The 21,896-nt window shown below is 43.3% G+C and overlaps 1 protein-coding gene across 4 annotated transcripts; it reads right to left on the minus strand.

Annotated features, from left to right (window-relative positions):
- Positions 1-14,059: 14,059 nt before the first annotated feature.
- LOC100843272 (riboflavin biosynthesis protein PYRR, chloroplastic) lies at positions 14,060-21,465 on the minus strand. Of its 4 annotated transcripts, none has more exons than XM_024462073.1 (11): positions 20,965-21,465; positions 20,235-20,369; positions 18,950-19,049; positions 18,712-18,837; positions 18,305-18,621; positions 17,093-17,212; positions 16,498-16,743; positions 16,206-16,331; positions 14,512-14,787; positions 14,330-14,412; positions 14,060-14,255 (listed from the first exon to the last, which is right to left on the minus strand). In XM_024462073.1, exons 1-9 carry the CDS (start codon positions 21,373-21,375, stop codon positions 14,761-14,763), a joined length of 1,608 nt encoding a protein of 535 aa, XP_024317841.1. In that variant the 5' UTR covers positions 21,376-21,465; the 3' UTR covers positions 14,060-14,255; positions 14,330-14,412; positions 14,512-14,760. The 4 variants fall into 4 exon arrangements, with proteins under 4 accessions (XP_024317841.1, XP_003572523.2, XP_014757207.1 ...); XM_003572475.4 differs by having other exon boundaries at positions 14,512-14,797; positions 20,965-21,463; XM_014901721.2 differs by having other exon boundaries at positions 14,485-14,797; positions 20,965-21,463.
- Positions 21,466-21,896: the final 431 nt, after the last annotated feature.

The following is a 21,896-nucleotide window of genomic DNA, read 5'->3' on the forward strand; positions in this document are numbered from 1 at the left end:
AAGGACAGCGCTTTCGGAATTCTTGATGGATCAATCTGGACGGGCCGTTACATTCGATTCGATCCCGTTCCGTTACATTCCATGCGTGTGTTTCTTCCCTTTTAGTATCTGCTCGTGCATCACGTTGCAACTGGTGATGTGACACGGGCGAGCGCGCGAGCCAAATCTGTGGTGGGGATCTCATCTGCCTGCGCAAGTGCGCATGTGGCCAGGCGTTTCTCCGGCTGGTCCCCCGATCTGTCCTGCTGTTTACCACCCTACTCGTGCCACTGTGCTGGTTTTGGCCTCGTGCCGTACCGTACCGGGGACTTTTCTTCTCGCCGCTATGCTATGCTCTGCTGCGAGAGGGATTGTGAAATGCACGTGCTTGCGTGGAACAGAGTCGATGTAATCTACATTGCCTAGCTTGCACTTCCCATAACCGTACTCCAGTCGTTGGTTGTGGTGGAGAGCTGGCGCCACTCGGCGGGGTACGGAAAATAATATGCTGCCAGTGCCGCTGCTGCTGCACCCATGGGTGACCACATGCGCACAGCGGAAGAAGAGGGTTCCCAAGTTAACGTACGCTGCCTCGTCCGCTAGCTGTGGACGGCTGGAGGCCCCCGGCCGCGGTCAGCGGGGCAGGGGAAGAATAGTCCCGCCGGGGACACGCACCTATCCCGCTCACCAGCAGCTAGCACCTGCCCCGGCAGAAGCCTAGCTAGGCACAGGCGGCAGGATGGGCGGGCGCGCGCGCGTTAATTTTGACCAATGCCGCGGCGTCGTACGTTACGGAATACTCCTACTTACACTTTGTACGGCCGCGCAAGGCATGTCGCAGCACCAGCCAGCCAACCCGACAACTGACCACAGCTTGCGCCCGTCCGCGGTTTATGTGAAAATGGCTCCAAGGCTAAGAACATCTTGATCTGTAGGAACACGAAGGGGACGAAGCACGAGGGCACGGGAAGGGCTCGGGGGAGGAGGAGTGGCTGGAGCCGAAGGGGCTCGGCTAGCATGAGGCGAGGGCGGCCAACGGTGCCGGCAAGCACGGTCGCGGAGAGCGAAGGCGGCGGCGGCGCTCGTTCGTGGCGGAGACGAGCCGACCGAGCAGCGAGGCGAATCGCGGGGCGGCGCGGCCGAAGGCGGGGCAGCGGGCGAGGTCGCATGCTTGAGCGAGGCGGCGGCGCGGCGGCATGGTGCGGCCGGAGTCGGGAGCGCATGTGCACGTGAAGAAGGAGGCACGGGAGGGACAAGGTGACGTGGCATGGGAATAGGGGCTCCCCAAGGGGTCCCTGGGCATAAGGGTTGGAGAGGGTGTTCTAGATGCATCCCTAGAATAGGGACTCGAATAGGGGCCCTGCTGAAGAAGGTTTTTTAGCCTTAACCCCTAAAAATGGGTTAGTGACCCTGTTTAGGAATCTTGTGGAAGCTGCTAAAAGAACCAGCCGATCCATGTCCAATTGTTCATGGATTAGCGTGTGGTACTGCGCAGCGATCAATGGCAACGTCGTGCGGGAGCATAGGTAGGGGTTGTTGGGAGACCTCCAAACAATTTTTGCATACGTGACACGGCGACGTGAAGTTTGCAAACGTACTTATAAAGTTGTACATGCCTTCACTAAATTGTACCAGCGTTTCTTGACCATCACCAACTTCGCTACATTCTCAATTTGCGGGCCACAAGCCCAATGAATACTACTCTCTACGATGCATATTAGTCATCAAAATATTACATGTATATAAACGTTTTTTTACTTTTTTAGGCATAGATACATTCATGCTTGGACAAATGTGAAACAATTAATATCGATAGGAGGGAGTACATTTGCATGCACTAAATTAATTATTCCCTCCGTCCAACAAAGGATGTCTCAAGTTTGACTAAATTTGAATGCATCTATACACTAAGTCATGTCTAGATAATTCTAATTTTTGACAAATTTGAAACATCTTTTGTTGGACGGAGGAAGTAGCACATTCCATATGCGCGCAGCAAGTTTCTTGAGTGAAGTCTCTGTTCTTGAGTGCTCAATATATTGGCCACTATCTTGACCGTTATCATCAGCTCAAAACGTTGTTCGTTAATTTTAGCTCTGAATCCAGGTGGTCCCGGAATGTCCATAAGATTAGAACAAGCTAGTCCTTAATAGGTTATCCATATATAGGAGTAGTATCATTATACGTACATACCCCAGTTCATATCAGATCGGTGTCACCTTTTGACATCACTCGACGAATCCCTGCTAGCTGGCTAGCTTGGCAAACGAGTGGCTTCTGTTGCATAAATTGCAGCTACGTACGTGCTTGTGCTATCAGCCCTCTTCAAGGCTAAGCGTCAAAATACATACAGCTGGCTAGAAAGCGTTCTGCAAACCTGATCCGTGCTTGCTGCTGCTGTGGCGCGATGATTACTCTACCGGCCAAGACATTCTCATTGGGCGGAAATTAAGCGTTGCAGGCACGCAAGCAGCAGCTGGCCTCAAGTTAGCCGTTATCCTCGGTTAATTGTTTTTTTTTTAAGTATGTGTGGTGCAGGAACGAACAAATAATAAGAAGCTCAACGAGAAGCACGTTGCAATAGTGACCAGTGTATGTGTGTTTGGCGTGTAACGAGTGAATGAACGGCCGCATCGATGTGTATATGCAGTCCATATTACGTGACAGCGAGATGCACAAAATTGACCCATGCACGAGTCCGGCGAGATGAACTATATATGTATAGCTTAATACGTTCGATTTCTCTCGACAATGACCGGAAGAATATTTGTTCTCGGGAATTCACAGTAAAAAAGAATCAGTCCGTCCTCGATCGTGGGATGCCACGTTAGTTTGCCAAGCTTTAAAGGCTCATTCGTTTGCAGCAGTTTCCCCGTGGATTGAGAGGGATTGAGAGGAATTAAGGGGAAGATGAACTAAATTTCCCTTCAATCCCTGCCAATCCTCTTGGTTTTGTGGGGAAATGGTTGAAACGAACCGGGCCAAGGTAGAATTTCTGTTAATTATCCGGTGGGTGTCGTAAAAAAACCTCCTGATCGAATTGTTCGTGAAACTCATTGCACTCTAAACCGATCATAATAGAACATGACTCTCGTACTAATAACTTCAAAGAATGAGATAAATAACATCATATCTTAAGATGAAGCTACGGCTGCGACACATTTCTGCAGTCTATCGTAGCATGCATAACAATGTTTTACGTTTTGTGTGATCAATTTCTATTGTAGCTATCACTATATATCCGTCAATCACGTTCCCCTGAACATGTGCTTGTAAGATTGTGACCCACAAAACGGAGCACAATGCCATTACTTCCCCAGTCCCATGGGACGATTTGAACTGAAATCCTATCAAATCCTGATGAAGCACATCTTGGTGTGGTGGTGAAATTGTGAGTGCATGACTCCCCACATCACGGTTCAAATCCTAGTGATCAGAATATATTTTAAGGGTTTCCTCTACGGTCTTTTTCTCAAAAAAAATTATATCAAATCTAGCTTTCTATTACCAGTGAAGCAAGAGATTAAAAAATGGATCGGTGGCCAGTCTCTTGACTCTTTGCCCTGTCGTAAAATGGAGAATTAATGGACTTTTCACGTGTCAGATAACTATAATCTAGACTTCTATAGGCTCAAAGCACTAATCATATTACAAAATAAGCCTATTTCAGAAATTACTCTGCACACGCAAAGTACGTTTCAGCAGGATCATTTTTCAGAACGCGTCATATTTTACTGTCTCCATCAATTAACTTAGACTTGTTCTAATTTAAGGGGCAAAAGGGGCCGTTGTTAGTATTTGTGTTTCGTGTTAGTAAAGCCAGTTTTTTCTAGCTGTATTAAAGCAAGATTTGGTTGCATCTGAACAAGAAAAATGTAGGCGTCATTGTCAACTAGTAATGATGTGTTTTGTAGTTACACGCCGTAAACGACGCGCGCGATCTTCTAACGGATTCGAGGTCGATGACATGTCTCCAATAAATTAATAAAGCATGCATGTCCATGCGTATCACTTTTGGAGTATAAATATATTGTCCTTGAGATTTCCCAATACACAATTTGACAAATGAGTGTCACGAAAGCAGTTAGAAATTTGTTGCCGTTCGAATACAAAATGATATCCATCTCTCAGCTGCTAGCTACTTTAAATTTAGGGGAGGTGGAGTTTTAAATTTCTGCCTCGGAAAGGTTGAACACTTTTTCTTGTCTTTTTAATGAACTTAGTTTTGTCCTGCATGGGATTACGAAATCAAAATCAGCTTAATTAAAGCGAAAACTACAATAAAACAAATCCAGACCTTGCTCTTTTTTATGCATGCATGTAGTACCTTTGAAATCTGATAACAATGCAATGTAGATAACCTCCACGTGGTGCTTATTTTTATCAGTTCTGACTAAGGGATCCCCCAGCTGGTTCACGATGTCGTCCAACTTAGGTTGTGTTTGGTTGCAGAGTGAGGTGGAATGGAATGAAACCATTCTATTCCTACAAGAATGGAATGCAATGGAATGGTTCTAGTCTGTTGTTTGGTTTAGGTGGAATAAAGTGGAATGGAATGGTTTCATTATGTGTTTGGTTTGAGAGATGAAATGTGATCCAATGATGTACTCACCTGCTGGTGAAGTAACCTCCAAATTCTGCACACAAGTTTTTTTTAAGAAAATAATTCTGCACATCAGTTGATAACACAAACAAAATTCATATATTCATCCGCATAGATGCCATAGACTACAGCAAATCCATCATCTCGATTTGGAAGGAAAGCAACATTTTACTAGTCCACATGAATTTCCAATCATCTCGATTTGGAAGGAAACAACCAATTTGGAAGGAAACAATTTGGAAGGAAACAATTTAGAAGGAAAGCACGGCAGCCTGCCTTCTCCGCCTAACTGGCCTGCCCTCCTCTCCCTGCCGCCAGCCTCCTCCTCCTAACTGGCCTGCCGCCGGCCTCCTCCATCACAGGCCGGGATCCGCACTAGACCCGTGGGGTAGCTGGGATCTGAGATGTGGGGGGTGGCCGGACCTATGGAGCCAGCCGGGATAAATAGAACGACGAGAGAGAAAAGAGGGGGTCAGGCGCTGGGGAAGGGGGTGACGCCGCGCTCCTCTGACTTCGCCCGTGGTGGTGGCGGCGCCGGCCTCCCCAGAGCCTCCCCGTCAGCCATCTCCTCCGACCGGGTTCTTGCCGAGATGGGTTCGCCCTGGCCCTAGGCAGCCGCCATGGTGAGAGATGAGCGGAGGAGAGAAAATGGATCTGATATTTTGCCCTGGCCCACATGTTCCGATCGGAACCAGATGATTCCTTTGTTTTCGTGTTATGAGTGGGTTCCGGATATCAAAGGTATATTCTCTTCTCAGGAACCAATCGGTTCCTTCTAGTTTTGTATGTTTCAACAACCAAACATTGAAATGAGATCAAAATCTGAAATGGTTCCATTACATTCCACTATCTTCCAGCAACCAAACGCACCCTTAGTTATTGGGGCCAAGTGGCATCGTGACAACTCCGGTGACATGACTCATGAGTACAGTTTCGTCAACATAATTCCAACATTACAACAATTATATACTCCCTCCGTCCAACAAAGGATGTCTCAATTTTGACTAAATTTGAATGCATCTATACACTAAGTCATGTCTAGATACATTCAAATTTTGACAAACTTGAAACATCTTTTATTGGACGGAGGGAGTATATCTCTTTATGATCATCCTGTGAGCTGGGTATTGGCTTCTTTGTGGTATCAAATTAGTTGGGATTTGTCTCAAATTTTATCTAATAAAAACTTAGCTCGATCCCTCTGAAATAGTCTTGAGCATATATATGGGCAAACAGTTCCTTTTAGATACATACAGAACTGTTCTTTTTCATTTTTTTTTCTTTACTTTAATTTTTCTCACTCTTTCTAGTTGGCTATTGCCAGACGGCAAATTAACTGGTACTTTCGTTGCTAAATATAAGAAGTTTGGCTACAACCAAACTTCCATCTCGTGAGCAGTAGAGAAAAGCAAAAGCATGCATGCATCCTTAGAAATAAATATGGTAAGAATGATACCAAATCCAAAGGTCCACGACACATGTCACGTTCGATATACCGTCCGTCACTGGTAGCCATTTCTGACCAAAACTGATGGCTTTTACTGGGCCAGTGATATATTAATTTCTGAACTCTTTTCACCAAGTTTTTAGAAAAATCTACCAACGTCTAAATTAGTTTTATTAAATCCATCACGATATATATTTTCATAGCATACTTACACTACACGATGGACCAAACATGGGGGCAATTAACTGTCGGGGAAAATCCACTTGAGGTGGCAATGCAACTGCCGGGAAAACTTAACTGCCGGCAAATATATTTGGAGGCAGCTAATCGGGAAAATTATAAAAAGCATGGCAGATAAACTGCCGGCAAAGCTCGCAATCTTTAACGGCAGACAAACTGCCGGCTCAACCCATTGGAGGCAGTTTTTCTGCCGGCACAACTGGGATGACAGGTGGGACCAAGTCAATTTGCGCAACTTCTTTATCCCATATACCAAACCCGCATCTCACTCCCCACGCAATTCCCCTTCACCCACCGTAGGGTTTCAGCCAGTAGAGACCCAAGCAGCCAAGCGTCACCGCCGCCATGACCCCGCCGCCACCCGAAGCTTCGCCAATACCGCCGCCCGTACTCCATCCTAATCTTCGCCCAGCCCTAGCACAAGGCCAGGCCAAAGCTCCGCCATCTCCACTGCTGGTAAGCTCCGCCCTCGTCGCGGCTGCCCGACTCGAAGCTCCGCCATTGCCGCCGCCGCCCTTAGCCCAAGGCCAGCTCGAAGCTCGACCCTCGTAACCGCTGCCTCGACCCTCCATCCTCATGCAGCTGTAACCCGGACCATGACTTCGTAGATCCGTGGCTGCCGCCAACGCCCCCGATCTGCCACCAACTCCTGAAATTGTCTGCCACTGCACCCCGCCGCCGCCGCTTTCTCTCTGCCATCTCGCCGCCATGCCACAATCCTCCACCGATGTCAATCTCGTCCACCACTCGCTCCCTTTCACAGCTCCCTCTACCTACCGCGCCTTTCACTGTGCAAGGCTACCGCTAGGTGCGCTATGTACCTACCTCTATTGCTCTCTTCCTCCTAGATCTGCCGATTGCTTTTTGTTTCTTCTGATCCCCAAAGTTGTGATTCTCGTGTTCTGAATTTTTATGTATTTTTTCTGCAGCTAGTGAGCGATAAGTGTCGATCTATCACTTATTCCAAGGTAACCCTTGATTCTTCTCCTCCCCGTCATGAATTAATGTGGCCACTTCTGTGTGATAGTAGTAGAACAAATCAACGAGTTCTGCAACTTGTACAAAGTTAATTTGTATTGGGTTTCAGGGTTTCGTTTTCTTTGTGTTCTGGTTCGATTTATATGCTTAAGGGAGAATTTCTGAGTTAACATGCTATCCTGCTCATACATGTAAGAGAGTGTTAAAAGGGGAATGAAGGTTGATGGGGGTTAAAGGTGAAGTGGTAGTACTGAGAGATTGCTCGATGATTGCCTAAATAATGTGTATAGATAACTGAGAGCTAAACTGAAATTGTTAAGCAGTCCTACATGTCTAGGTTGTCATCATTTGCTGAGTAGAAGCTGCTGAGCTTTTGTCTTTCAGTTCAGCAATGGTATTTTTGCCCAACCCGTTGCTTGTATGCTATCAGGTTCAAGAAAATCTGCCGGTATCTTCAGTTTATAGATCAGTACAATTTTTTAATCAATTGGCCAACTTTTTGGTTAAAACAGGTGGATCCATGTAAACTAACCCTGCCATGAAATAAATATTTTTAGGGTCCCAGGTTGCACCCTGTTTTCAGTGGACAATATATTACTTAGCTGCTGGACACTAGTTTGTCTGTAGGTGATTAATAGGGAAGCTATGTCTAGGTATGTATAGGTGAAGCTATCCTCATGGAGACAATTTACATCCGAGGCAGCCATCAAAACCAATAGTTAAACACACACTTCCAGGTGCTTTAGTTTTCAGCCAATGAAAATGAACCGAACCAATACCTAGATAAGAGAGTGAAACTGAAACTATATGGTAATCCATCACATTTCAGAGTGTTATCTTTGCTCTATCAAATGGTGTTGTGGAAGTGCAGACCATGCACACAAGGAATGAATCACACTAAAATTGATCTAGCTATGAACTGAAACTACTTGACTGTATAATTCTTTCAAGAATTATTTCTTATAACTCATATATGTAGGTGGAACAGAAGTCCATGGCGAATTCAGCCTCACTGCCTCACTACCACAAGTGGATTGAACTTCAATACATTTTCTTGGGAGTATCTAAGGTTTGTAGCTTCTTCTCCTCTTGCCCAAGATCTGGTTTTGGTTGCTATGCCATGGCGATGGATTGGATAGTTTGCTGCCACTGTATGTAGCTCAGTAGTGTTATTTGCTAAACCTTCTCTCCTAGTAGGTGCTAGAGCCGGTCCTGAGGCTTCTCGTTACTGCGGCTCAGCTCAAAGGCAAGTAGGCGATGTACGTGCATTGTTGCTGATATTTATCAAATGAAAATCTACTGGAAAGTTTGCCATGTAGGGAGCTGAGGGTGCTCCTTCTCTAGTATCTCTTTTAACTTTTCCTGTATGTGTTTTGTTTGCTATGAACACTTCTAGTACATTATCTCAAGGTTCTGACTACTCTTTACTTTTGTAAATGCAGGTGGAGGGGGATGATAAAGGCCAATCTCATGGCAACAAGCAGGCTGAATTAAATCCCAATAGGTATTACCAAAAACTGCTACAATGGGAGTCTGATTTCTTGGTATATCTATGCCTTGCCAGTTGATAGTTACTCTAGCAGAACATTTTTGTTACGCACTGCATCTTCCTCTTATTTTTATTACATCATGGTTTTCTTATTGCCATTCTTATTTGTGCTTGCGAGTTTGTGTCATGGTGTTCTGAAGATGATTTTTGAGAATGCTATATACATGTAGTATTGCTGGCTTTGTTAATGTCTTATAGTAGAGTGCCATGTTCACCTGTGAAAGCAAATTCACACATGCATCTCCTCTTATTACATCTAAAATTTTCACATATGTAAAAAAAATATGTGACCCTTTTTTAAGAACTAGAAAACTGACAATATACATATTGATTATTTATTGTACAACACTTTCTTTCAGGTTGATACGTTGCACAAGTTCTTCTACAGTCCAAGTTGGTGCCATCTAGAACTATTGATTTTCATTTCTGTGTTAATGCTTGATGGATAGCATTGTTATTAACTTTTGTATGAAGTTTGTGTTTTAGAAGTATATTTATGCTCCCGTTCACTGCTGGATAAAGTATTGTGTTTCTCCAGAAGTGATCTTGTTATTGACACATATGTATGAAGTGTTGAATTATATTTGTGCTTGACATATCATGGTTTACTTTTAAATGGAAAGTTTGGAACTTGCAGCTGAAAACCAAGCGTAACTGCGTGAATGTGTAGATTTGTTATAAAAAATTATTGTGAAATGAAAATCAAGGGCAGTGTATCTGCCGGAGAAGACAGGAATAGCCAGCGGACTACCTGCCAGCAAATGAAGCAACTGCCGGGAAAAGTATTTGTTTTGACAGCAGGTTAACTGCCAGGAATAAACCAAACCGCCGAGAATACACCAAATTGCCGGGAAAACAATTTGCTGGGAAAATAACTGGACTGCGGCAAAAAATACAGCTAGCAGGGCAGTTGAACTGCCGGCAAAAACAGAATTGCTGGCAAAGACTTTTGCCGGCAGCGTTATAGGGGGCAGGCAAGACTGCCAGGAAAAACTCTTTGTCGGCAGTTTTTCAGCCCTCTTTAGTGATCTTTGTTGGCAGATAATGTGCCCTTTGGTTTGGTCCATCGTGTAGTGTTACTTGATATTTCAAATTTTAACATTTTTTATAAACTTGATTTGACTTGCGACAAAGTTATAACTTCTTATGTTTAGGAACGTGGAGTAGTAACGAATATATAACCAATTGAGCCTGAAATATGCTGAAATTTACATGCATGCATGCTTTACGGGGTAGCGACGTAGCATGAGTACAATACTGTATAATAAATAAAGATCCGTGCGCACCTCGTGCAAATAAACATTTGTATTACTCCGTAGCTTAAAAAAAACGGGTAGCTGATTAGATGAGTTTGAGAAAGGCCAAAGCACCATCTCCTCTTTTGATTATATTGGCACCAATAACTTTCTATCGGCAGCGACGGCACGGACTCATGTGTAGCCATGCGATACGGCCTAACTCATTGGTGACGGCACGGACTCATGTGTAGCCATGCGATACGGCCTAACTCATTGGTGACGAACTTTTTATGGTCACTGACAGGTGGGACAGGGTTCATATGTCAGTGACTGTGAAGTCAGTGACTTTAAGTCAGGGTATCCCTCTCTGTTAAACATATCAGCATTAGGGATGGACAACACATGACGATTTTCCTTTTCTGAAAACGCCATCGTGCGCCCATGCTAGCTAATTCAAAAGATTAAAATGCATCATTAGTCATTTAACTTGAGTTGTCGGTGCAATTTAGTTCTCGTATTTTCAAAATGCTCATCTGGACCATGGAAATAAAAAACACGGTATAATACGATCCTATACGGCCGAGAGCTATGGACTTTGCTTTTTCGCTGATGTGTTATCTTTTGACTAAGCGGTCTAGACAGGTATTCTGATGTGACCCTTTTTTTCGAAAACCCCCCTTCAACTATCCGAATCCCATCTCCCAGTAGCTCCGGCTCCGGATGTGCAGCTCTTTCGTCTGCAGTCTCCGTGCGCGAGCCAGTGGCCGGTGAAATCCCAGAGGAAGTGGCCGGTCAAATCCCAGAGGAAGTAGGCGGAAGGGTCCCTTGCGCGGTACCTTGTTGATCGCCGATGGCTCAGCCTGCCCCTTTTGTCCTCAGTAGTTTTCTATTTCCAGGCCGGGCTTAGAAGAAGAGAAGTGCGCCTACGCCCTACATGGTCGAAACGCAATGGTCTCCGTCAGTGTTTTTTCCATCTCCGATCCACAGTCCAGATCATATATACGTGCAGGGCAAAGAACGTGCTACGGCATATGCGGCCGGCCGGCTATAGTTAGTTAATCATGCCTCCCTTGGTTCACACGTCAAAATCAGAAAACGATGACGCTACGTGCTCGTGATCCTCGTGGGTGATGGTGAGGTCTGTCCCGCATGTGTCAAACTGCTAAATATATAACAGCATGTGTGGACGACGATGAACGCATGCATTGTGTTTTTCAGACGCCCCCACATGCAATTATTTTACCGTACGTGTTAAGTTATTTTCTTCCAAGTTAGCGGTATTTGATTGCAATAGTAGCACATCTCTAATATTCGTGCGAATTGATAAACACACTATAGAAGTCACTGTCTTCTGTAGTGAACTCTACGCTAGTGACATTCGTTACCAGGGTTAAACGGATGCGGGGCTGGTGTTAGGTTGTGTCTATTTCTCAGCCGTCTGACTTTTAAATTTAGAGTTAAATTAATATTTGAGGGTCAAACTCACTCTCCCTTCTTCCATGTTCCATCGTTATCAAACGGTCAAACACATCGACAGGTCTCTAACTGAAAAACAACGTAGAAAATTCACTCTGAGTTCACCTAGTAACAATTTTGTTTTGTAAATAAATGACGTCCTAGAGGACCAGTAACGAAGCTTATCTAAATGTGCACATGACATAACCTAACTTGACTTCACATACATGTAATACTGTTTTTTCAAGAATGCAACCCAGCGGGTGCATTATCTATTAAAGAAGAAGAGCCAGAAGGCAGAGTACAACGCACGCCGTAGCGGCAAACCAACGCCACTAAGTGGCAACCAAAACGAAAAGACTACGTGCTAACAATCCACCTACTCGCCACATGGGCCGGAATGAGGGTCCCACTCCTGAAGAGTCCAGCCTGAACCCAGCGACACAGTTCCTCTCTAACCCTCTCGAAGATCCGCATCGCCGAAGGAATCGCCGCATTAAAAACCACGTCATTCCGATGGCCCCAAATGGTCCAGAAGACCAAAGTAACCATCGTCACAAGGCGTCTTTTCGTCACTCCGTGAGAAGGGAAGGGAGGACCACCATCCACGCAGATCGGCGTCAGCGTTCGGACACCAATCTCCGTGACCCACCAGAGTGAGCACCTTTAGCCAAACATGTAATACTCTTGATTTATCATGATTTTTTTTCTGTAAATCATAAGCTTATTTTTGAACTAATATTAATTTTCATGTAGAGATTAATGATCAAAGTTACACATTGCACAGTGCTCCATTACTTACGACATGTATGCAGCGCGGAGGGGTGGGGGCAGCTGAGACAGAGTTTGCTACTAGCTAGTTTCCGGTGCCCGGACGTGGACCGTGAAAGAAACTTTTCCCCGTCAAATCAACCTATCCTATATGAGCATGCCACTGAAGCTTGTTAAGATATGTGTCAAATATGTGTACGAGTAGGGTTACAGTTGTATTTGGAATTAGCGGAGGGTTAGGTGTTGGAGTCGAACACGTGAAACCCGTACCTAATATATAAAGGCATCGCAGGTTAGCCCAAAGAGACCATGATGTGACAACAGATAGCAATAGGCTCGCAGGGGCAGCCGACGGCTTGTGCCGGCGCCTAGGGTGGCTGGTGTTGCGGTATTATAGGGGAGAAGCGCCCGGGGTCATGCCCCGGGGATGTAGACTTCGTGCCTCCGGTGTCATCCTTGATCGTGTATCCACCGAATTTCATAACACGTGGTATCAGAGCGAGTTGGAGGGATGCGGAAGATCTTGTCGAAGGTGCGAGGATCATGCTCGACGGGCGCCAGGGAACGTCCAATACGGTGCAAGGTGGAGCATGGAGACCATCGGAATTCCGATCGGTGGTGTCGGACACTTCAAGCAGGTGGCCTGAACCGTTCGATGGGCTGTAGTTGGCAAGGATCAACCAGGCATGGTGATCGGGCTGACACAATGGCTGTTGAAGACGTCGCGGACCGGATGGCAGCTTCGGCTCGCAATCAGACCAGTGCGATCGCCGGATAGATCGGAGCATGGTGCATCACAGCATGGCGGTGTGATCGGTTCAAGTCCAAGGTACACGGAGATTCGTGCATGACGACTTCAAGGTGGCGAGGGACACATTCGTCAAGGTGGGGTTTGTTGAGTTATGTGTCGAATATGTGTACGAGTAGGGGTACAGTTAGACTTGAAATTAGCGGAGGGTTAGGTGTTGGAATCGAACACGTGTAATTCGGATCTAATATATAAAGCACCGCAAGGTAGCCCAAAGAGATCATGATGATAACATAATAGCAACATGCTCGCATGGGGAACCGACGGCTTGTGCCGGCACCCAGGATGGCCGGTGTTGTGGTATTATTGGGGAGGAGCGCCCGTAATCATGCCCGAAGATGTAGCCATCGGCTAAATCTCATTAACAAATATAGTGCCTCCGGTGTCATTCTTGACCGTGCATCCACCGAATTTCGTAACAAAGCTGAAGATGTTGCCGCTGGACAAACGAGAACCAATACTAGCTCTCCGGTAGCAAATCCAACAACGTGCTCAAACAATTTCATGGGGCAGAATCTGGTCCTTACGGTTAGTACCTAAGAAGATAAACATGTTCCTATGGAAACTGGGACTGCTTACGTGTAAGCCGCCTGCACCAACCAGGAAACAGGTCAGTCGTTGGCTCCACCTCTGCGGAATGGGCCGTGTATCGTGTGATGATCCAGACTAATGTGCAATCTCTTCTATCTAACTTCGTTGTTCATACTCTAGCAGGTCAGGCTGCACATATGGCCCATGGCGGTGTTGTTGAGTGCCACAATGATGAACCTGACTTTGCAACTCTGTGGTAGCCAGCGATTTAGCTGAAGCTAATTCATAAAACTATGTGTTTCCCTCGAAAAAACAAACGGTGGCTGAGCATATTCTAAGCTATGTGAGTATCAACATTCTCTAAAAACTGGTTACCTAAAGCTGTGGCCATGTTCTAAGAGCACATTATAGAAGCTTTAACGACGTGTAACTGATTGTGCACAGGTATGGGAGAGTTGGATTAGGGGAACAATGACAGCGAGAACGGATCCATTCTTCAATTACGTGCTGAAAGTGAGGTTCTCAAGTACATACACAATGGACTACTATGTGTTCAAGAAAATTCAAGTGACGACCCAGCATGTCCAATTTGATCCTGATGCTTGTTGGAAGTCCACTACCTTGCCTGCTCCTTGCACACCATTTCAATTCTAGGTCTGCACAACGCAAGAGTTTGTCGAACGAGCATTTGAAAAGTGGATGTGTTTCAGACATATCTGTTTAACCTTACCAATGGTAATGTAAGAGGTGAACGAGGTGCGGATGTGAAACTGTTCTCGTGGAGACCAAAGTCAACGCTCAATGGTAGGTTATCTGGGAGATAAGAGAGCATCCAAACTTTTAATAGGAGACAAAAATAAATCATGAGTATTAGATGGTGCTCACCAGAATAAAGTATAAACTGTGAACAACCTGCAAAAACTTGCATCTCCTGGCGTCAAGTTGACTCTTCTATTTTGCCAGTTGTTTGAACCGTTCCCAGAATCTCTGATCTCAATTGCATCAGTAATCTACCCAAGTAATTCAGACCTTCACCCTCACGCCCACCACCCCAAAATAAATCATGGGGTGATGCCTCAACAAGAACAGAGCCAGCCGTTGACAGCAGCATCTCAGTCAGGTGGGGGTGAGTCGAAAACTTGCATTTAATAGCTTTGTACATCACATCAATTTTCGTGGACTCCCAATCTGAACGCACCTAAGAGAAAACGAGACAATTAAAAGGAGCAAGAGTAACATTGATTAAGATAACCAAGAAAGAGTATGCAACTAGTCACTGTGGTAAGCGAGGAGTCAAATATGTTCCATGGTAATTGTAGTCATGGACATGCAACTAGTCACTGTTGTCAGTTGGCAACTCCCAGCCAGCCAATAGCTGTGATGATATATAGTACACTTAAAACAAGACTGTTGCCCAGATTGCAGGCCAAACACGTGGATCTAGCATCCAGCAAAGAGGACACCTAGTTTCAAGAAGAAAAAATGGTAGAATAACGTCCATCCAACAAAAACAGATATGTGATTTGATAACTAAATTTCGTTAAAGATAGAACGTAAGATTGCATGTTTCCATTAAGAGGTGTCATAGGAATATCATGCAACACATCCAAAGGATTCAGATAAATAGATAGCGTCATGTATTTTGCTCCACGATGTTTCAGTAAACCGCCAATGCATGCTGGTAACATGTTTTACTTGCGAGACATCTATTCCCAATCAAGGGAGACTATAAAAGAGGAACTGCCAAATGTATGCACCTATCTTTTGAGGGGTGTGTGTGCATGCGGGTTAGAATTATTGTTTTGGTGTCATGGAATATAAACTATAGGAAAATTGCTTCATTCGCAGGGGAGTTCATGTCCACGGTTTCAGAATGAAAGAATGCTTCCACAAATTCTGAAAAATGAACTTGAATATACAAAAAAATTCAGATTCAATTTTGTCCCTGCTATCAAGAATCAGATTGGAGATATATTCTGGCCGAGGCAAACAAGGTTGTAGGGTAATTTACTTCCACATAGTGTCTGTGTGCACATTAGGTACCTAATGCATTGGCAGCTGATATATCTACCCAAGGTGTGACCGAGCGGCTGATAAATCTGCCAAAGGTGTGAAAGAGACTGGGCATGGGAACAAAGGACATTTTGGGCATCAGGATTTTGGACTATTTAACAGTAAGTTCTATATAAGCGACAAATAACGCCCAGCAAGTAAATATTGGTTGCATTATATATACTCAAAATGTTGCATGACTGAATAGTTTTCAAGTATGTATCTGCATGTTCAATTTGCAGAAAATAGACTGTACAAATTGCTTAGTGACACTACAATCATGGCAGATGAAAAATAACTTCAATATCACTGACAAGTGGCATCAGGACCCACAGACCAGTTATTTTCTAATTTATACATCTTAGTAATGGTGCTGAGATATTCTTCCCTCTCTGATAATATCTTTCAAACCCTCTTCGACTCTACTTCCTCCTCCTAGGTGTTCTCAATAATATCTCTCATTAGAAAGATCGCGTGTTATCACTTATCTACAAGATCTATTGATTCTTTTCCACAACAATCAGCAAATATAGAAGCAGAATACTCAGACATACCAATTCAGGTAATTCTCTTTGCCGGGTCCTTCCTATCCTAGCAGCTTCTTCAGGACTCCTTGCCTGCTTTATTTCTTGCACAATGTCTCTTGCTTGAGGATTGTCAACACTGACAAACTTATGTGCCTGCAAATAATTTTGGGCTTACTGACAGGTTTCACTAGTGCAATTATGACTGTTAACAGATGTTGTAGATTTGAAAAATGCTCTACGGCATCATGATCAATAATTGATTCTCATAGCACACAGAAGAACACAAAATTAGCACTAATAAACGGAAGGGAAGTGAAACCTGGTAGTAGTGTTCCACTGTTGGCCATGTAAAACAATCTCCATTTTCATCAGGCAAGGATATTGGATGAGGAGAAAAGTTTGCAAAAGCCCCAAATGTATCCCAAGTCTTGTAAAAGGAAATAATATTTGTTTCATATGGAGATACTTCTGGATCCACTGAAGGTATTTCATCCACGGATGGTATTACAGGCGAGAGATCAGGAATAGGTTGGAGGAATCCACTCATGAGCATGTCCCTGTCGACCTGCAAAATTGTAAACTAAATAAATAATATACAGCCATGAACCTACTTCATGACGGGGTAAAAACCGTGCAAAAGAGGGTCATATGCAGATATCATGAACTACTACAAGATGATACACATACAGTTTCAAGCAGTTACTTAGAAGTTCACTGTAGCTTGAATACATAAGACAACAATTCTAGAAAATCTGTCCAAACCTGGACGAAAATGGCAAGGGACCGCTACATTCTATAGATACATATTATATACAATAGCAAGAAAATCATGGAAAACACAAGTGTAATATAGCATTTGATATAACTGGTGAAGAACACAAATGACAATTTGAAGGAGAACATAAAGAGTTAACCTGCTCATACGAAACATCAATTAAATCAATTGCCTGAGTCATTTGTTTCATCCCTAGTTCACCAACTGGTGTCGGAGCATTTACTCCACCAATTATTTTTGGAGCAAAGAATGCATACACCTATTGAAAGAAGAAACACCAATGTGAATTAGTAATCAGGGCTCAAACATAATACATCATAAAGAATCCACACAAAAGGCACAAAAATTAGTGCAAATGTAATAAAGTTAGGCCATTTAATACACATACAAAAACTGGCTAATGTGCATGATGCAGAAAAGGGATATGAGATGTTTACAAGTGATTATATAAAACAAAAGTAGAAGTGAATGCACAGATACTATCCGTATGATTCTGATGAACCCCATCCCAGAAGTTACTTCCAAAGAGTGGTTCTTCGCAAAAGTTCCATGGACAACGAGAGGTTTCTCCTTGATACAAAGCATGCCAGAACTTGGGGGCATCTACATATCCAATTCACTAGGATATCCTTGTAATATTTATATTCTAGAAAATGGAAAGCTGATGAAGTAAAAAATAGAACACATATCCATGTATCCTGGTACTTTGAACATCTTGCAGGAAGTGGCCGATAATTCAACTGCAGAGACATTGAGCATAGCTTGTTGACTTAATAATGGACAACATAAAATCGATAATGCTGCTGCTTCTTTTTGGGAAGGATATAAAATTGTCAATGTCATTCAGATTAGGTAATACTCCCCTGTTACAAAATCTAGGGTGTATTTAACAGCCCAAATCCATGCTTTGACCAATAATTAATCTAATAGTACATGTTTTATGTTATACAAACTTGATACCATTGTATGTGATTGTGATTTTGTAACTACCAAGAAAATACTGTACAACAAATATACAGTGAAAGTACAAAACCTGACAGTTAAAATGCACCCTACATATTGCGAAGGAGGGAGTAGTAATCAACAGAACAGTATCCTTTCACCTAACAATTTATAAGACCAATCCATCAACTTCTTAACTGCAATGATGAATAGACCGATGTCTTCACATTGCCGGGTTTGATTCCAAAGCCAGAACTTGAACAAAAAATAGCCATTGGACCAGAATATAACTAATTTAAACAAAGAAAGCCGATATAGATTCTGGATAACTATCTAATATGCACGATATATAATATAAGTAAATGCACATGAAAAACATATATGGAACTAACAATAAAAAAACACCCACCTTATGAATGACTCTTGCAGATATAGCAGAAGCTGCTAGGGTCCCACCACATTCCCATAATACAGAAAGGTAACCACGATCATAGCAATATGACATAACATCTCTAGGATTTAGCATTTCAAACTCCACTACTTCAACACCTTTCATAGCAAGCTTCTTTTGGAGATCTCTCCGAGCACCTCTTTGTGTTGCGACTATTGTGTAGGCATCATGAACATTCCATAAATTTGCTTCTTCGGGAAGGTTAAAAGATTGAGACATTACAATGCGCACTGGAACATGCCCCCCCTTGACATGCCTTGCAGTTAATCGAGGATCTACAACACAAGTAAAAGCTTTTCAATTTAATGAAGGAACACTTGTATGCAACTTAAGAAATAGAATGTATCACATAATGTGTTCATTACTGTCAAGCCGGACTGTATTTCCACCAACTATAATGGCATCACTTCTGCCACGCAATTCAAATACTCGGCCTCTGGATGCTTTGCCGCTTACCCAAGATGCGTGCCCAGTACTAGCCGCAATTTTTCCTGCCAATTTCCATCAATGGAAGTGAAAGAAAGTATAAGTTGGTTAATTACTGCTTAGCTGTAGTTATGTTAACAAAACAACTCAAATCAAATGAAACAAACTAGGCCTCACCATCTGCAGTCATAGCATACTTTAGAACAGAGAATGGAACATGAAAGGCAGCTCGGTAGAGTAATGGAGCATTTACGATGAGGCATGACCCAAGAGCTTCCTACAGTGAACACCTTAAAATTATTAAGCCAATGAAATGCAAGAACATACTGGAAAAACCTTTTTAGCAATTGAGGCTCAGTTTGTTGTTGTTGCACAGCGATGTGCTCATTCTAAATGCTGCTGGAGAAAAGAAATTGTGGAACAAGTATTACTTTGTTTAGTAAATCAATCAAAAATTAGATAAGTTTTCTTACCCAAGATTCTCTCAAATTTCATCTCATATATATCTTTACAAACAAAATAAAACATCTGTAGGCAACTTCATTAAGAATATCTAAAAGCGGTTCAACCAAACGAGATAACCATAATGCTGCAATGCCGAAATGAAGACTTAGTAGCCAGTAGGATTAGCACAAACAAAATATTGAAAAACATTAAAAGAACTTATAAGATGCTTATTAGGTTAAATAGGAAAACACATTAGGAAAAACAGAAGGGGATTGTACATGACCAAACTCTAAAGAACTGAAGTAACAAAATGAGTGCCAGGATCAGAAAGCTATCTAAATCAAGGATGCTAATGCAGCATAAGTATAATCACCATGAGAGAATAAAATCATCAAGCTGCATTGTATGTCATCGTTGAGGTCTTAGCTTTAATTAGAATCTCACAATTCGTAGTAATTATACTTGAAATATTTGACGATTTGGTGACTTAGTTATTGTTATCATCTTCTATGATTTGACAATACACACCATATCCAGATTGCTTAAGACAAGGAGCAAATGAAAAGCTAGTGGTACCAGCAGTGTCACCTTGGGGCTGAAAACCACATAGAATCTCAGATATCATCCACACATTTGCTCTTTCAAAATGCACTATAATGAAGTTAACGAACTTGAACTTCTGGTTAAATTCTAATAGATTAATACAAGTGAACATAAGCGATTTGTATCTCCATTGAAGAAAACCTAAGAACTTAGACACCTTGTCATTGGTGTCAAATCCACAAAATCGTAACTGCGTCATTCACAAAAGGACAGTTGCATAGTGATTTAGACAATGGTTACTGAAAAGCATAACTAAATATATCTGGAACTCAATGTCTAGAAGTAGCTGGTTTCTAGGGAACATAATGCAACAACACTACAATGTGGGGTGACCCCTCACTAAGCGCTTACTGCTATTTTTAAAATTGCAACTAATTAAAATTAAATAACCAAAATATAAGCCAAGAGCCACCTTAAATAATTTGCTCTGGAGGTCCTCCCCCACAACATCAACTTGAATGCCCTGATGTCGTAATAATTGAATCGCCTTTCCTCTTAAGTGCTTCAAAGGATGTCTAAGACCCACCACAACTCTTGTAACTCCTGCCTGATAAAAAATCATTAGTATTCTCCCTCCATTTAGGACGTCTTTTTGTATGGATTTCCAACATCAATGTCAATGCATACGGTATGACAATGTTAGAAAAACAGGAAATCTAATGCAGCACTCATATATTCCAGTTTTTCATGGAACCACAGCATGCAAGCAAATCCACAAGGATCAAAACCTCGCAAATCGAACAAAATTGGGCTCCATTCTGCAGGCCTTACTGCTATCTTCAGTAAAATAATACTCCCTCCGTCCCATATTAAGTGTCGAAATGTTACATGTATCCAAACACTTTTAAGATATAGATACATCCATATTTGGACAAATCTGAGACACTTAATATGGGACGGAGGGAGTACTCTTCAAGATACTTAAACATCAGGGGCTGAGACAAGGGAGGATACACTATCCATCGTTATGGCTTATCATACCCATGGAATCCACACCACCTATGATCCATCAGAAACATGATCACGATCCAACTATCATATTCCTGTAAGATTATTCACGTTTGGTTTTATGATAATTTGCAGGAAGATAGCGAGTTTAGAGAAATTGAAGGGAGATAGTGAAGGGGCATTCCGTCGAGCACCTGGACGAGGGAGGACACGGCTGTGCTGTTCCCGTAGCAGTCGTCCGGCTCGAGGTTCAGGTAGGCCGTGGCGCCGCGGGCATGTTCCCCAGCCTCCTCCGCGGCGAGGAGCTCGGCGCAGGGCGTGCCCTGTGAATAGAGGTACCCCTCGCCGACCACCCAGGCCTCGACGTCATCAGTCTCGAGCTGGGGCCGGGCGATGACGCACCCGAAGTTGGGGTGCGGGGACGCGAGCCCTGCGGAGCGGTCAGCCACGTCGGCGGCGCGGCGGAGGAAGTGGGCGTCGTGGGCGTGGGAGGCGGCCATGGAGACGGCATGGCGAGCGGGAAGGCAGCGTCGGCGGGGGAAGAGGTTGAGGGAGTAGGATGCCGGAGCAGGCGCGACGCCGAGTGGCCGCGGCGACGGAGGCATGTCTTGGTTTGGGATCACTGGCGGCGTGTGGCAGCCCAACACACTGCAGACGATGGGCTTGTGACAAAAGCCGCAAAACACGTCCGGAGGAATATCTGGCTGCTCACCCGTTTGGAGCAAAGGGACATTAACAACCAGCGATGCGCCAGGGCGATGCTAGGAAACAATAATAAATCGTGTCAAAAAAAAACAATAATAAATACGTAGAATTGATTAAAGAGTGTTAATAACTAGCAAGTATATCCATGTGTCGCGAAGAAATAACAAAATAAAATACATAGAGACACTGGTTACTTTTATAAAACACCTGGATGATGCACATCTGGATATGATGTTAGGAACAAATGATAATAATATGACTCAACACAAAAGAAATATGAATATTGTAGTACAAAACTATTTTATCATTCATAACACCTATGCAGCAAAACAATAGAGTAATTTTTTATGTACATGAACATCAAAATATGTGTATTTGCAGATCTTCGAAAGATTAGCATACATATATGAAAATAAGTGTA

The sequence above is a fragment of the Brachypodium distachyon genome, chromosome 3 (assembly GCF_000005505.3).
Source record: "Brachypodium distachyon strain Bd21 chromosome 3, Brachypodium_distachyon_v3.0, whole genome shotgun sequence".
NCBI classification, from domain to species: Eukaryota; Viridiplantae; Streptophyta; class Magnoliopsida; order Poales; family Poaceae; genus Brachypodium; species Brachypodium distachyon.

What these genes read in the sequence shown, in the direction of transcription:
- LOC100843272 (XM_003572475.4), bottom strand. Translation starts at nt 21,375, where the DNA reads ATGCCTCCGTCGCCGCGGCCACTCGGCGTCGCGCCTGCTCCGGCATCC. An exon ending in TTGATGTTTCGTATGAGCAG is followed by an intron (nt 16,744 to 17,092) that starts GTTAACTCTTTA and finishes ACAATTTTGCAG; the next exon opens with GTCGACAGGGACATGCTCAT. An exon ending in CAGTGGAACACTACTACCAG is followed by an intron (nt 16,332 to 16,497) that starts GTTTCACTTCCC and finishes AATTATTTGCAG; the next exon opens with GCACATAAGTTTGTCAGTGT.